The sequence below is a fragment of the Peromyscus maniculatus genome, chromosome 22, assembly GCF_049852395.1.
Source record: "Peromyscus maniculatus bairdii isolate BWxNUB_F1_BW_parent chromosome 22, HU_Pman_BW_mat_3.1, whole genome shotgun sequence".
NCBI classification, from domain to species: Eukaryota; Metazoa; Chordata; class Mammalia; order Rodentia; family Cricetidae; genus Peromyscus; species Peromyscus maniculatus.
In genome coordinates this window covers 49,387,894-49,404,000 of record NC_134873.1, presented here as the reverse complement: position 1 = coordinate 49,404,000, position 16,107 = coordinate 49,387,894, and the positions used below count along the sequence as shown (strand labels likewise).

Here is a 16,107-nt window from a genome sequence, read left to right as displayed (position 1 = left end):
CCTAAAGAGATTAGGAGAGCTTTTTTGAAGAAAAAACACAACGTTGTAACGCCTGAGTGGCCATCAGCGACTTAGTTACAACTTTTGGGAATGCGTAGTAGTTTACTGAGAACCCAACATGACCCTTCCATTGCCTACGTCCTTTCTTAGATAACTTGTAAGCAGCGACAGTGTGTGTCTGCAAAGTTTGGATGTCCTGCTGGCTTATCTGGATCTTAAGCTGGGTGGAGCGCTGGGCAGGTAAGGGTAGAAGCTCCGCAGCTCCGGGATGGTCACGTGTTTACATTTCAGGTGTGGGAATAGATCCGGTCCAGGCCCCACCCTCTGCAACCTCCCCCTCGTTAGGTGGCCAGACAGCTTGCACAGTCCCCGCCCCGGGCTTTATAATCCACTCCTCTCCCGGGACAGAGGTCAATCACGGCTTAAGGCTTTGCATGGCTTCCCGCCCACGCCCCCCACTCACCATCCCCCCCCCGGGCTCTGTCCTGGTCCTCTCTGCACCATTGTCAAGCCAACCCCAAGAACCCAAAGTGTCACTCCGCCTCACCTTTCTGATTGCTACCTCCTCCCCCTGAAACCCAGGAGAAAGGATCTGGGCTCTCTCGGTGGTAGCCGGCGAGTACCTGATCCTAAACAAACAAACAAAAAAAAGTTGGGGGGTGGGGTGGGGTGGGATACCGTCTTGCACATGGCCAACTGCTACCCGCTCAGGGCTGGGAGCCGCGAGCCGCGGGTCCAACTTTGCTCCTGGGGAGTCGGGCGCTTCCCGGAGCGTCCGTCCGGGAGCGCGCGCGCGGGAAGGGGGGGGCGCGGCGGCCCGCCGGGAGCGCGCGGCCTCCGGGATGGATGGCGGCTGCGCAGTGGCGCGCGGGCCGGGAACGGGAGGGGAGGGCGAGCGAGCGAGCGAGCAGGCGGGCGGGGCGGAGGAGCGGAGCGGAGCGGAGCGGGCGGAAGCCATGTTGGAGCTGCACCCCGAGCGAGGGGCTGCGGGCGCGCTCCTCTCCTGGTGGGTGTGACCCGGCTCCGCGCCGCGGCGGCGGGGGGCGGGGACGCCGGGCGGCTCGTCCGTGGTCGGCGGCGGCGGCGGCGGCGGCCGCGGCGTGCAGCCGGGCGATTGTGACCGGCGGCAGAGCCGGGCCGGCCGCGGGCGCTCCCTCCGTGCGGCCCCCCTGAGCGCCCCCCCTCCCCGGGCCGGGAGGGAGGCGGGGGGCACCCGGGGCCCGCCATGAACCCCGGCTTCGACCTGTCCCGCCGGAACCCCCAGGAGGACTTCGAGCTGATCCAGCGCATCGGCAGCGGCACCTACGGCGACGTCTACAAGGTGAGGAAGGGCAAGGGGCCCGCCGAGCCCCGGGGCCTGCGCCGCTGGGACACGGAACAAAGGGCCAGGCGTGGGGACCGCAGAGCCCTCGGTGGCGTCCTCCTCGCCGGAGCCGGTGCCGGTGCCCGGGACGCGCGTTCACTGACCCCCTCGCCAGCCTCTCCGGCTGCACTGGAGCCGCGGTGCTCCCGGGAGTGCAGAGCCGGGCTGGCTGGGCGCTTGTTGCCTGGGCACGGGCTGTGTGACGAACCGGGCTGCTTAGGGGCTTGGCGTTTGTCAAACCTGCGTGCCTCGCCGGGACCTGGGATCCTCGGCGGGCGGCCGGTGGCTGGGAGCTGCTGCTGTCCGCCCCCGGGCCTGCTGGTTCTCGTCTAACGCTGCTACCCTGGGCAGCCTCCATCAACAGCCTTAGCCTTTAGCCGCTTAACATCTGCCGGTGCCTTAGCCTTTCACCTCTTAACATCTGCCTGTCAGTTCCTTGTAATTTTCCAAGGAGTCCCTTGGTTTTGTAGAAAGGGATCTGGTTTGGGAGGCAAGGAAGCAGCAACTTTTTCTTTTTCCTCCCAGAAGAATTGGACAGGGGTGTTTGTTTTTTTTTTTTTTTTGCCCGGTGGCACACAGGAATCAGATTTTTCTTTTTCGTGAATCGAGTACCCAGGGAGGGGTACTGGTTTGACAAGGTTAGAATTCAAAATTCATTAGCAGTACAGCGTTTCTGTTGCAGAGGGGGGACCACTTCTAAATGTGGGAGGATAAATCACTCTTCCCAGGCCAGCTCAACTCCTGGCCTCTCGGAGTCTGCCAAGAAGGGAGGTGGATGGTGCCAAATGTGGCAGCAGTTTTGATTTAGTTGCGTATCTACTTACTTGGTCACTGAACTTGGACTCCTGTTTCACGGAACACCTGAGGATGCACAGAGAAACTTAGTATCGCGCTGGAAAGTTTAGTCTTAGGTTTATTTTGCCCATGTTAAAGCAATAGGTTTTTGTTCTTGCCTCAATGGAATGCGTGAGATAAGTTAGCCAATGCAGTGCCGTGGGGCTTTGTGTGTGTGTGTGTGTGTGTGTGTGTGTGTGTGTGTGTGTGTGTGTGTGATGTGTCTCCCTCACATATCACAGCACCTTCCTCTATAACGACGGTGTGTAACTTATCAGGCCTATGTTGGTGAACTTGAGTTGTGGCAACCGAAGATAGGAATGGACCCAGATGGATTTGGAATCTAGTTTGTTTTTTGTTTGTTTGTTGTTGTTGTTGTTTTGTTTTGTCTTTTTGACAAGAGCAACCTTAAACAGCAGTTTCGGACATTTTAGTGCAGTTGTATTTTGTGCTGCCGGAGAGGATGGTGAGGGTCGATAGCATTGGAATAGGAGGGCCTGATTTGGAGCGCTCCGGACTCTCACCAAGATCTGGAAGATGACAAGGCATTGCTCAGGGCAGTGGTGAGAGGAGAGTGATGTGCCACATAGAGGGAGCTCCATCAAAGGCCAGAGAAACCAGTATGGATCTGAGGAAGAACTGTAGCTTGAGCAGCCACAGAGAGGATGGCTGTGGATACTGGTTCCTGTAGACCTTTTAGCTATGGGGCTTACAGGGAAATTAGATATGGATCTATCTTCTTTCTTTTCTTTCCATCTTTTTTTTTTTTTTGAGACAGATTTGTGTGTGTGTGTGTGTGTGTGTGTGTGTGTGTGTGTGTGTGTGTGTAACAGCAGCTCTGGCTGTCCCAGAACTTGCTCTGTAGACCAGGCTGGCCTTGAACTCATAGAGATCCGCCTGCCTCTGCCTCCTGAGTGCTGGGATTAAAGGCGTGCGCCACCACTGCCCAGCCTCCTTTCTTTCTCTAAACGGTGTGTGTGCACCACAGGTGCCCATGGAGGCCAGAAGAGGGCATCGGATGTCTTGGAGGTGAAGTTACAGGCAGTTATGGGTGCTGGGACCCAAACTTGACTCCTGGAAGAGCAGCAGGTGCTGTTAGCTGCTGCCAGATCCCCTTCCGTTTTTTTGTTTTTTGTTTTTTGTTTTTTTCCTCTTTATTTTATTTTTCAAGGTAGAGGATCTTACTGTGTATCCCAGGCTGGCCTGGAACTCATAATTTGCTCCCTGAGTGGTAGAGATGTAGACATTCATGACTGTGTCCAGTTTAGATCTGGACTTCTGGGCTGAGGCACAGGCTTGCTTGAGTTAGGTCTGCAGAACTCACGGAAAGTATAACAGGAGTACCAACTCCACGGAGTTGTCCTCTGACCTCCGCAGGTGTTACATGACATGTGCATGATGCACGCACACACTCTCTAAATAAATATTTGGACTTTAAAGAGTTCTCCCTATCCTGATGTGTAGAGGGAAAGGGCAGTTAGGAGGCTGCTGGGGCAGTGCTGGTAAGAATAATGGTGTTTTATAATTTGGTCTTGACTAAGAAGTTAGAAATGTATCCCGATCCAAATAGCTAATAACTGTCTGGGGGAGTCCAATTATAGTAGTTGAAAAGTTCAACTTTATGTGTCTTAAGTGGCGATGTATACAGTAAGTGTGTGTGTGTGTGTGTGTGTGTGTGTGTGTGTGTATTGCTAGCTCTTGAGATGGGTCTCATGTTGTCTGGACTGACTTTGAAATTGTTATGTAGCAAAGGATGGATCTTATGCCGAAATTACAGGCAAGTACTGGTGGGTTCGCGATAGGAGTAATTAGCCAGGTATTTACTATATTTAAAAACCAAACCAACCAAGCGAACAAAAAAACCCAAGAAGTCAGTTTGCTAGTACATACCTGTAATCTCAGCACTTGGGAAGCTGAGGCAGGAGAATGCTGGCCACCAGTTCAGGGCCAACCTGGGCTACATGGTGAGTTCCAGGTAAGCATGGGTTACAGAATACGACTGTCTCAAAACAAACCCATGAATGGTGTGGTAAAACCTACCTGACTAAAAAGAAAAAAATTCGAGTCTGTAATTTTTTCCAAGGACACCTGAATGTAATAGAGGTATGACAAATTGACTATAATCTTGTCAGCCATTAATGATTCTGCTAGCTAACATGTATGGAGCGCTTATTACCTGGCAGGCACTTTCTGAAAGTTTCCTCCCTGGTCCTACAACTGCCTTGTGAGGTAGATGCCGTTGAAGAAGCAGGTACAGGAGGTGTAGATGACTTTCTGGAGTTGGTGGATGGCAAAGGTAAAAGCTGAACGGGCTGGAGACTGTATTCTCCACCAGTGGGGAGCACTGCCTCTGCACACGTGGCTGTGGACAGATGACGTCGGACTGAATTTCCAGGGAAGAGTCTGAAGCGCGCATTGCCTTCAGCATTGGGTTGTCGCCACACTCTGAGCCCGGTGTGGCTCTTAGGTGACTCCTCCCTCCCCACATGCAGCCAGGCCTCATGTGCTTTTGGAGCCTGCCAGTGGACATCGGATAATAGATGCTTGATTCCTGCCTGCCAGACTCTTTCATTCCCAGAGACCCAAGCAGGGCATCTCCATGCTGTTTGGCACCATACCTCCTGCCTGCTAAACGACCCAAAGCTGGAGCTTCCTTCTTTTTTTTCTACAGCCGAGTCATGCGGTGTGAAGATACACATTTTCCACATTTGCTCTGCTGTTGGGTGTGTCTGACACACGTGCTGGTGCCGGGCTGGGGAAAAGTGCATCCTGTTTCCAAAAGGCAGGGGATGGACGCGCTCTGCTCCTTAAGCTGTCGGCGAGCGGGCGCTAAAAATGGAATGGTTCTATTAAGTAAATAAGTTAGGCCTAATTATAGTGATTCTTGGAAGGTTGTTGTTTTCAGGGATTTTTATTTTGAAAACTCTTCCACCCACTGCAGTAACACAGTCACCGTATTTGTAGCTTGGTTACCGAGTGCCGAACCGGGACGTTGACGGTCTGGGATTCAGCAGCCATGCAGCTTGTAAAACGCCGCACTTAGATCTCAGGATTATTTCGTGTGAGGCTGTTACCATCCCAGGTTCTGCTGCTTTTTGGTGCTGAGTAAGCGACTTGAGTTTTACCCAACAAATAGGTTATTTTCTTTTTCCTTTGGCCTGTGCAATTGTCCATGAGTCTGCACTGCCTGAGAGCAGTTTCCTTTTTTAAAAAAGAAATTAATAGTACCTCTTAAGTGACATATAACGCTGCAGACTTCAGCAGCCGTGAAGCATTCACACCAGGGTTGCTTAGGGACTGCGGGACCGACGCCTGAGCTCTATGGTTGAGTCCCAAGAGGTTCATGAAGTGCTCTGAAATTAAGAAACTGTATGTTCTGTGTGTTTGTTTTTTCTTTTTTCACATGAAATGGCCCAGCAGGCATGTCCAGCCATGGGCCTATGTGACTCAGGATAGCTATGAATATGGCCCAACACAAAATCATAAACTTAAGTTATGTAGTGTGTGTATGTGTGTGATCTTTTTTCTTCATTAAATCGATTTAGGTTTTTGTGTTGTTGTTGTTTGAGACAGGGTTTCTCTGTGTGCAAACCTGGCTGTCCTGGATCTCATTCTGTAGACCCAGATGCCTTGAACTCAGAGCTCCACCTGCCTCTGCCTCCAGAATGCTGGCCTTAAAGGTGTATACCACCAGTGGTTCTTGTGAACTTTTTAGATGACTGTGTTGTGTCATGTGCCAAAAGGTTGGCATGAATGTAAGCATTCTTTACATTCTCAGTGAGGTCCGTGACCCTAGGTTTGTTATTTGGAAGAATAACATAGTGTCTTGGAGAAACTAGGAAGTCCCTTACAGATCCCCCTGTTCACATCTAATATCTGCACACAAGTTGTACCATCTTTTCATAGGCATGGCACTTTTCCAGTTGAGTTCAAAGGATTCTTACTTCTAAGTCTTTGCTTTTCTAGGTTTATTGTGGAAAACCTACTAAGTAGTCTCAGGGCTGTCCCCAGCTCTGTGCCAAACATACCTTGTGTTCCATTGAGTTCTAGCCCTTTGCCTTGTCTCTGCCTCCATTTTGACAGTATGCTATGGCTTGAGTATGCTGTGGCTTGAATATACTATGGCTTGAGTATACTATGGCTTGAGTATGCTATGACTTGAGTATGCTGTGACTTGAGTATGCTGTGGCTTGAGTATGCTGTGGCTTGAATATACTATGACTTGAGTATGCTATGGCTTGAGTATGCTGTGGCTTGAGTATACTATGGCTTGAGTATACTATGACTTGAGTATACTATGGCTTGAGTATGCTATGGCTTGAGTCCGTGGAGCCTTCTCTGACTTCTGGATTAGACTCTCTGGCATTAGTCACAGTCTGCGCACAGGTTGTTCTAAGCATGGTCGATGCTTCAGGGAAAGCCACACCATGGGTAAAAGACTCAGGGGGCAGTGAGATGGCTCAGCAGCTGACAAGAGCTTCCGTAAAGCTTGACAGCCTGCGGTTGACTCCACAGAAAGGCGGAAGGAGAAAACTGACTCCATAGAGCTGTCCTTTAATTTCCACACACATGCCCAACAACAACAGCAAAGACTTTGGAGTCCTGTGTTTAACCTGATAAACTTTGTTTGGCCCAGCAAACTTGAAGCTTAGCTTGGTTATGGGATTCTTTTTCTCCACAGTACCTATTGCTTCTCCTTAGGACTAGTGTCTTGTAGAACATGCTTTGGAAATGTTGATATTAATTTCTTTTTAAATCTACTTATGTTTGAAAGTCATTGCCTCAGAAGTAAAGGCTGCGACGTGGTTAAGGCAGTCTTGAAAGACCAGAGAGCAGAGGAAATGGTCATGAACTTCAAAGAGTCTCATCCGAAGTCGATGAGGTTGTGTTCCCCAGCATTAGGGGCTGTCTGAGGTAGGAAGGAGCCAGGAAGCGCGTTTGGGAGTAATTTCTCTAACAAGTTTTTTTTAAAAGCAAGCAAACAAAATCAGATTATTAGATTTAGATAAAGATCTCAGTCCTGGAAGGGGGTGTTTGCCTTCTGTCTTTGCTTGGTCCATGTAGTCTCTGTAAGTGCATGATTTTGTATTGAAACGAATAATTAGTAAACTCTCTTGTGAGAAGGGATTGAACAGCCATCATACATTAAACAGCTGTAATATAAAAGCAGATGTATTAGGGACCGTGAGTGGTAAAAATGACAGGGTTTGGCACATAGTATTTACAGGGTGTGTGCCTACTTTTAGTGATCAAAGTTTGATACCAAAACTTCACAGGTTTCCTCCTTTTCTCACAGTGAACCTCTTTCTAGCTTCAGGACTCTCTGGATGGCCCACACTCTCCACAGCTGACCTCTGGCATCTTGGCAATTTAAAGAGCAGAGTTATGGAGCCTGCTGTTACCTGCTATTACCACCTCCTAGCTCCATGCCACCCTGCCACTTGCTCCGTCCCTCGGTCTGAGCCTTAGGTCCTTCAGTTGTGAGGTGATGCTTGGGGAAGCGTTGGGATCACCTCGGCCATTGCTGTTAGTGTCATTGCGTGGTTTTCCTGTGTCCCTCACACTTGGCTTTGCACGGCTGTCTCTACTTAGACCCCATCTCCCTGCCTGGCATCTGTATGGTTGTCTTTTCATTGCCATCGTGTCTCGGGGCACATGAGTAACATAACCCAAGAGTGACTCTTACAGTTAATGCCGGCAGGTCCGGACGTCCCTTACCCTCCACCATCTGTCTTTCCGGGAAAGGTCTCGATTTGGTAGAACTGGAATATGTGGGACCTTTCATTAGAAATACAAGTAAAATTGGCACCCAAAGTGAACAATTATTTAGAATGAGAAAAGATCCCAACAAAGATTGTCATCTCAGAGGAAGGCCCTTTCTCCTGGGATTTCAGCATCTGATCAGAATGTTGATGTGAAATGGCTCCTGATACCAACCTGACGCCCTCCACGTAGATCCCCCTGCGTGTCCCGGCAGCGCTCAGCATGCGGAGAAGCCCATGCCAGCACTGCGCGCTCTTCTGGTTACCTTCAGAGGAAGTTCTGCTCGGCTCATTTTCCTGATTTTCTCATGATAGCATGTGTGTCACGCCTGTCACGTCTTATAGATTGTAAACCCAGAGCTATTTGCTTGACTCGGCGCTGTGTCTTGAGGGCCTAGAAGAGTGACTGACACATACAGTCTCAGGTAGCATTGGGAATGCAGAAGTACAGAACGCAAGAGGAAAGACAGCTGTCTGCGTGGAGGGACAGAGATCCTTGTTTCAGAGTGGCAGAAGTCACAGCAGAGGAGGGGTTGGGTTAGTCCAGGCTCTGGCAGTAGTGGGTACAGAGGGACTTAGGCATTACAGATCTCAAGGCCCAAGTTAAGTCAGCAGGCTTAATGTCTTTTCCGTATATTAAGCAAGGCTCAAGAGTTACTGTATACACGGGAAGTCATTGAATTTGACACTAAAGATTTAAAGGCTCAAAGTGGGTTTGACACCCCTAATCCAGAAGCCTGAAATACAAAATACTCCAAAAGCCAAAGCAGTGTGGCACTGTCGGATGTCACAAGTGGGAAATTCAATCCTGCTCTCACTGGATGGTTTCAGCCTGAATGCAGGTATGCTGAGAAACATTGAGTAACATTTCCTCTAGGCTGTCTGTACAGGGTGCATAGGAAACAAGTGAGTCTCATGTTTAGACTTGGTCCTATCCCCAAGACCTCACTATGTATAAGCAGTATTCCAGTGTTTGGAGAAAGCCACAATATTTTGGTTTGAAGTACTTGATAAGGGATTCTCAGCTCTAATAAATACACCACTAGGCTCTTCTTACATGTTGCTGTTTGAAAATATGATTGAGCATTTAGGAAAAGAACTTTGCTCATCAATAGGAAAAAAGAAGCCTTACATTCAAGGATGTTTTGTTTTGTTTTTCCTGTTCTTTGGCTTTTACAATTCGTTTTTATAATCTGGAAGAAGCTGTGTTTCCGGTTGCAACTACCTCAGTCTGAGATTATAGGTTAGGGTTCCCAGTGGGACAGTCCTGAAACTGCATGACTGATTTTTGTTGTTGTTTCAACTCTTCTCAGGGATTTGAAGTTGTAAGATTATTATTCTGTATAAATCTTCACCTGTCTTGGCCTGAAGACTCTCTTCGCTGCGTATAGATGAAAGGATCCACGCTTAAGCCTAGTATTCAAGGCTCTGTCCATTTTGCTTGGTGGTCTCAAAGAACCAGCAAGATTTAGACAGCTTGGAGGAGGCAGGGGAAAGAGTGTGGGCAGCCTTCGGTGAGCACAGTGCCGAGGAAAGGTTTGGGAACTAAAGGAGAGGGTTGACCAGCGTGGAAGGCCTGTGGGATGGAGCGTGGAGGAAGATTTGCTGGATAAAGCAGGGCCACACTTGTTGAGAGGCAGGCAGGGGACAGGCATTAGATACAGCACGGGCCCTGGGAGCACAGAAGGCTTTCCTGTGGGAGCAGTGATGCTAGACGTGTCCGGTAGTAGTCCCACAGTTACGAGACTGGGCCTGAGAGGAAAGACAGAAAGTCTTGCTAGAGAGCCCTGAAGTTGTTAGTGACAGCCATTGCTGTTTCCCAGGTTAGCAAGTATGTATGAGCTATCTCAAAACACCACCGGTAATACACCTGCCACATCAGATAAATAGCATTTTAATGAAAAGTAGCTTTTCTAAACAAAAAACTGAGTGAAATGTGGCATTGCTGTACATTTTGAAAAGTGAATTTACTCTGATTGAATAGAACACGTTCTCAGTTCTGCTTCTTTGATCTGTGGCAGTGTTTGAAGTATGTGAAGAAGATCTCACAGACGTGTAGTTGGAAAAGAGAATAGACTTTTCAGGTACTTGTGGATATTCTCCTGGGACAGATACCCTGAAAGGTTCATTGCAATGTAAAGCTGGAGAGTGGTGGCCAGTCCACATGCTGTCATGTTCAAGTTCCCAACTCCCTCTTCCTCTGTCATCCTGCATGGTTGTTTTTTCTTTTTTAGCATCGTGTTTTGGCCATTTGGAACAAATTCTATGTTATCTAGGTCTTCTTCAAATTTCCCAAACAAGCTCCCCCCCCCCCCCCCCCCCCCGAGACAGGGTTTCTCTGTGTAGTTTTGGAGCCTGTCCTGGAACTGCTCTGTAGATCAGGCTGGCCTTGAACTCACAGAGACCTGCCTGCCTCTGCCTCCTGAGTGCTGGGACTAAAGGTGTGCCCAGCCCCCAAACAGGCTTTTTATGTTCTCTCATTAGAACGGTCTTGAACTGTATTTCCCAGGAGTCTGATTCTGCTTAGAAGTGCTAGATGCATCGGCTGTCACAAATGCTGTCGATCAGTTGTTTCATTGATATGACATGCATTTAATTCATTTTCAGGAAAATGGCTGCCACATACCCAGTGATGAACAACCACAGTTTATCTCTAGTCATTTGAGTAAAACTGGTAATCCATGGAGAAGTGGCTAGTTCAGCTTGCAACTCAAAATCGCAGAGGCGCTGCGGTGCTGCGGATGTGTGTTGTGTATACTTCCAGTTTCATCACATGGAATATGAAAATGGCACATAGTCCAAGGTCAAGATGTAATAAAACTCATAACGCTTGTACCCTGACAAGGACATTCTTTGGTAAAAACCCATTTTTTTCCTCCCTCAGAGTGTGTGGCAGTGAAGAATACAGTGACTTCTAGTTATTTCGTGTCTACTTCCTTGGTTTGTGTTCAGGCATGTCGGCACAGTCATGGTGGCAAACAGCATTTTTGTATTGTTCTGAAAATAGTTTTGACTTCCTGGACCAAAGAGAATCTCAGGAAGTTTCATGGATATTGGGACGGCTACAAGGTTATTTGGAGTAAACTAAGGATACATGTTTCAGCTCTGTCGCTGTAACAAAACACTCAAAAGAACCTTCTTAATGAAGGAAAAGGCTTAGCCTGGCTTGTAGCTTGAGAGCGTCCCATGCCTGGCCACTTAGCCTGGCTGCTCTTGCCTGTGGAGGTGCAGTATCTCATGGCCGTGGCAGTGTGTGGCAAGAGGTTTGTTCTGATTACAGCAGGTGAGGCAGAGTAACAAGAAAGGTCTGGAGCCACAGGCAGTCCCCTTTAAGACTCTGTACAAGGATGGAAGAAATCAGTCCCTTTCCTGGACTGAAAGATTATTAGGAAGATGTAAAAAAGTTCAGGCTTCCCTGCAAAGTGCTACAGATTTAGAGGGTAGTTTTTATAAGGACTTAGTAGACCAGCAGGGCACAGGTGAGTGTTTTTATTCTGGCATAAAATGTTTTGTGCCCCGATTATAGCATATATATGTTATAAAAAATAAACAATAAGAAAAAATATTTTAAAATAGATAAATACTTTTTTTTTTTTTTTTTTTTTGGTTTTTCGAGACAGGGTTTCTCTGTGTAGCTTTGCGCCTTTCCTGGAACTCACTTGGTAGCCCAGGCTGGCCTCGAACTCACAGAGATCCGCCTGGCTCTGCCTCCCGAGTGCTGGGATTAAAGGCGTGCGCCACCACCGCCCGGCAGATAAATACTTTTAATGGATATATTTTCTTCCGGTTTTGAGACACAGATATTTTACAAATTTGTTTCACTGTTGTATATGTTTTAAAAATTACATGAGGCTGGAGAGGTGGCTCATTAGGTAAGAGCACTTAATGCTCTGAGAGAGGACCTGGGTTCAGTTCCCATCACCACATCAGGCAGCTCGCAATCATCTCAGTCCTACTTCCAGGCCATCTGACACCCTCTGGCCTTTGAGGACATCTGTATGCACATGATGCACATAAGCTCAGGCAGGCATTCATACACATAAATAAATCAATAAATCCTTTAAAAATTACAGTGAAATACAGACTGTGTTTCAGTTATGTGGTTTCTGACAAATGTATACAGCTATGTGACCCAGTCTCTCACTAAGATAGAACGTGTCCATACCTTTGTCCTCCCCAGTTAAACCACGTGTTAGTGCTGCCCCCCCCCCACACACACACACAGTCCCTCTTCTGATTTCTGTCACCACGAACTGTCTTCTGAAGCTGGCTGTAAATGGACCACTGATGGGTTGCGTAGCAGTTTAGGGAACTCAGTCAGCTGTGCTCGTCTGGACTGTGTGGGTTGCCTTCCACTGCTGAGCTGTGCTCTGTCCATTAACGGCCACCTCACTGTCTTGGTCACTGTAGTTGAAAGTCTGGAAACCAGGCAGTGTGTGTCTGCCAGCGTTGTTCTGCTTTTCAAGATTGCTGTTACTGTTTACATCCTTGGCTTCTTCACATGCATTTTAGGATCCGTACTCAAGGTAAACATAAAAGCTTGCTGGAATTTTACGGCCTAATGGCCATATCCTGACTGGCACAGCTGAGTAAAGCCCAGTCAGGTTTTACCAGCTTGTACATGCACTCATTAAAAAAAAAATCTTGGAGTATCATTTTGCAATATTTTATCACATGCATATCGCCTGCTGGGATTTTTGTGGGGGATCTGCAGATCAATTTACGGAGAATTAAGATCTTACCATCATTGAATCTTCTCATCTGTGAGTGCAATGTATCTATTTGCTTAGAAATCTTAAAAACCTCATCAATATTTTTGCCCCTTTTTAATTCACAAATTTTATCCGTAGCTTATTCTGCTGACATTACAGCAAAAAGGTCTTATGGGATACTTAAGGTAGTACATTAATCATTGTATGAGCCACATTCTCAATTCGTATTAAAGTCCTCGCTGTGCTAATGATGTCTGACTTCCTTTGGCTTAACCTTGTTCATTTTTAGCCCTGAACATATGGACTCCTTTTAAAATTGGCAGAAATGAAAAGACTAGAAAAATGGCTATTTAAAAAAATCCACTTTTGTAATGTCAAAGATGAAAACAATGGCCTTATACACTTGGCTTATTTTTATATGTGCGATGTAGTTATATTTATATGTGCACATCTTGCAAATTTCATCCTCTTTGAGCTTTAGAAGGAAATATGCACTTGAAGGTGACTTCATCCGTACAGGAAAAGTGAGTAGCCAGCTAAGTGGGTTGTTTAGAGGAGCCTCCTGTGGTCCTTTTCAGTCTCGAGTAGCTCATCTCTCATATAAGGAAACAACAAGAATAAAAAGGACATCTATGTGCCGGGTGTACTGGCACACGCCTTTAATCCCAGCACTCAGGAGGCAGAGGCAGGCGGATCTCTGTGAGTTCGAGGCCAGCCTGGTCTACAGAGCGAGTTCAGGATAGGCACCAAAATTACACAGAGAACCCTGTCTCGAAAAACCACACACACACACACACACACACACACACACACACACACACACACACACACGACATCTAAATAGCATTTCTAAGATAGAAATTGAACACTTAGAGGACAACAGGGAAGCTTTAGAATACAGAATTTATGACAAAGATAAGCTTGGCTTCCTGGAAACACTGGTCTTCTTAGTATGTAAAGAAAAATGGGGTCTGCGTGTGTCGAGAACTGTGAAGTCATTCAGAAGACTCAATTTGTGGGCTGGGTAGAAAGCCCAGCTGGTGAAGTGCTTGCCAAGCAATCATGAGGATCCAAGTTCAGATTCCTCCAGTACCCACATAAAAGCCAAGTGCAGCGGCACACTCCCGTGAGCCCACTGTTGGGCAGGTTGAGACAGGATTCCTGGAGCTGGCAGGCTAGTCGGTCTAACCCAGTCGGTGAGCTCTGAGTTTAGTGATAGACCCTGTCTCAAAAATAAGGGGGGTGATGACTGAGGAAGACACACATGCACATGCATGTAACAACATACATATATTCACACACACACACACACACACACACACACTCCTGTGGGATTGAAGTGGGCAAAGATAATTGGCAGCTTTTCTAACTAGGAGGCATATTGGGAAATGAGGTAGGTGATGTTTCAGAAATCTGAGATAGAATTGGCAAGGCTTGTCCGATGGCTCAGCAAGTAGAGACTCTTGTCACCAAGCCTGATGACTTGAGTTTGATCCTTGAAGTCCCCCAGGTGGAAAGAAGCCTGACCTCTGCCAGCTGCCCTCTGACCTCCACAAGCTCACCACGGCATATGTCCTCCTCCCTCAATGGGTGAATAAATGTAAATCAGTTCTTAAAAAGAAATGAGAACACATAGAATTTATGCTGTAGCCCAGTCCAAATTTATTAGTGCCTGTCTTGTCTTTCTGACACTCTTGGGAAGCTGTTGGTTGGTATTTGGTGAGATTTCTTACCCAATTCTCTCCTCCTCACCTCCTCAAAGTTCTAGCTTTTATTTTTATAGTTTTGGTGGTTGTCCATGAAGTCCCTGCATGCACGATTACTCTGGTTACTCCCTCTGGTGTGTGTGTGTGTGTGTGTGTGTGTGTGTGTGTGTGTGTGTGTGTGTGTGTGCTGTGTCTTTCTTTGGGTCTGCACTGTTCATGAATGCTCCAGGTGGCTGCATAGACCCCGGTCTACAGGTGGCCGTGTCTGACGGACGCCCTCACGCCCCTCATGCTGACTTGGGTTCTTGACTTGCTGTTTCTCCTGACATCTTCCTCCTCCCTGCACTATTCAGTGTTGAAGGGATGTTTGGATGTTTGCTAGGTGTTTCCCTTTTTATTTTTCCAGTTTCTAAAGTGAACTACTATATTTTGTTCTTTCTGTTCCCCCATCTCGCTTCTCTTTATTATTCTACGTTTTTCCTCATCTTTTAAACTTTATTATTATTTATGTGTGTGTTTCTCTGCATGTATGTCTGTGAACCATCAACTGTGTATGCCTGGTCCTCAAGGAGGCCAGAAGAGGCAGTCAGAGCCCCTGGAAGTGGAGTTACAGAAGGTTGTGAGCTGCCATGTGGGTTCACAGACCCCTGGAAACCTGTCTCCTCAGTGTCGTCCCCACACATTTTGAATTCATGGTTCACATAGGATCCTGGAGGGACATGATGTACAGACCACTGCTTTTACATTGTAATGATTATCTTTCTAGAAGTTCCTTTTTAAATTTTTTTTTTCAAATTTGTGTATATGTTTTGTTTCACGTGAGTTTTGACTCTTTTTATGTTTGACGTTTTAAAATTGCTCTTTAACATTTTCTTTTGAAGTGTCATTCTCTAATTTTAAGTTTTGGCCCATTTAATCTTTGTTGGTTTTGTTCCATGTGCTGGCTTTTAATTGTGGTAGATTTTTGTTTTATTTCATCTTTTTCCCCCATAAGAATGTGTGACTCAGGTTGTGGGAGCATGTGTCTTTCCAAAACAGCATTGCTTTTACCTCCTCCAGAAACCTCTGTCCTTTCTGCTTTGAAATAGACTTTTATGTTCATTTTACAGTTTGGAATTTCCCAGACCTAGTGGATGTTGTAGTTTGGAACCCCAGATCACAATGAGCAGCAAGCTCATTTTAGATTTTTGCTTGGTTTGGGGTTTAGGGACAGGATCTCACTGGGTGCAGATACCCTGGACTATGCATGCATCACAGACTGGCCTCAAACTGGCCATCATCATCCTGCCTTAGCCTTTCAAGTGCTGGATTGTAGACATGTACTGTCATGCCTGACTTGAATTTTAATACTAAAAAGCCCCCCTTTGCCCACACTCTTAAAAACCCAAGCAAGGTTAGACTTTATTGTTACCCACCTGTGCTTATGAGTAGCCTTTAACAATCTGTTTTTATTGTACTGAGGTGTGGTCTCTCCCAGGGACAGTTCAGGGACTCCGTTCTAGTATGTGGTTTTGTGTGTTCACTTGAGTTTTTTTTAAGACCCCAGAGCACCTCACTTACCTACATTCTTTCCATGCTTATCCTTAACGCCTGTGTTCCAGCACATCACTGGTGGAAGTTCAACTCTAGTCTTCTGTTTTCCACCTTGCATTAGTGTGCTGGTTGTTAAAACAGATGAACTAAAGTTGCTACATTGTTACTATTGAAGTCCACAGTTTACATTGGAGGGA

At 47.0% G+C, this 16,107-nt stretch overlaps 1 protein-coding gene across 7 annotated transcripts in view; it reads left to right on the top strand.

The window, feature by feature from the left end:
* The first annotated feature begins 891 nt into the window (after nucleotides 1-891).
* Nucleotides 892-16,107, top strand: part of Map4k3 (mitogen-activated protein kinase kinase kinase kinase 3) — a 161,012-nt gene continuing 145,796 nt past the window's right edge. For 4 of the 7 annotated variants that reach the window (XM_006988363.3, XM_016006827.2, XM_006988361.3 and 1 more), the window contains exon 1: nucleotides 1,187-1,321. In XM_006988363.3, the coding sequence (XP_006988425.1) occupies nucleotides 1,226-1,321 (96 nt within the window). In that variant the 5' untranslated portion in view covers nucleotides 1,187-1,225. Of the gene's footprint in view, nucleotides 1,007-1,186; nucleotides 1,322-16,107 lie in introns of those variants that run through there. The other 3 variants (XM_076558828.1, XM_076558829.1, XM_076558830.1) reach the window with 3 other exon arrangements.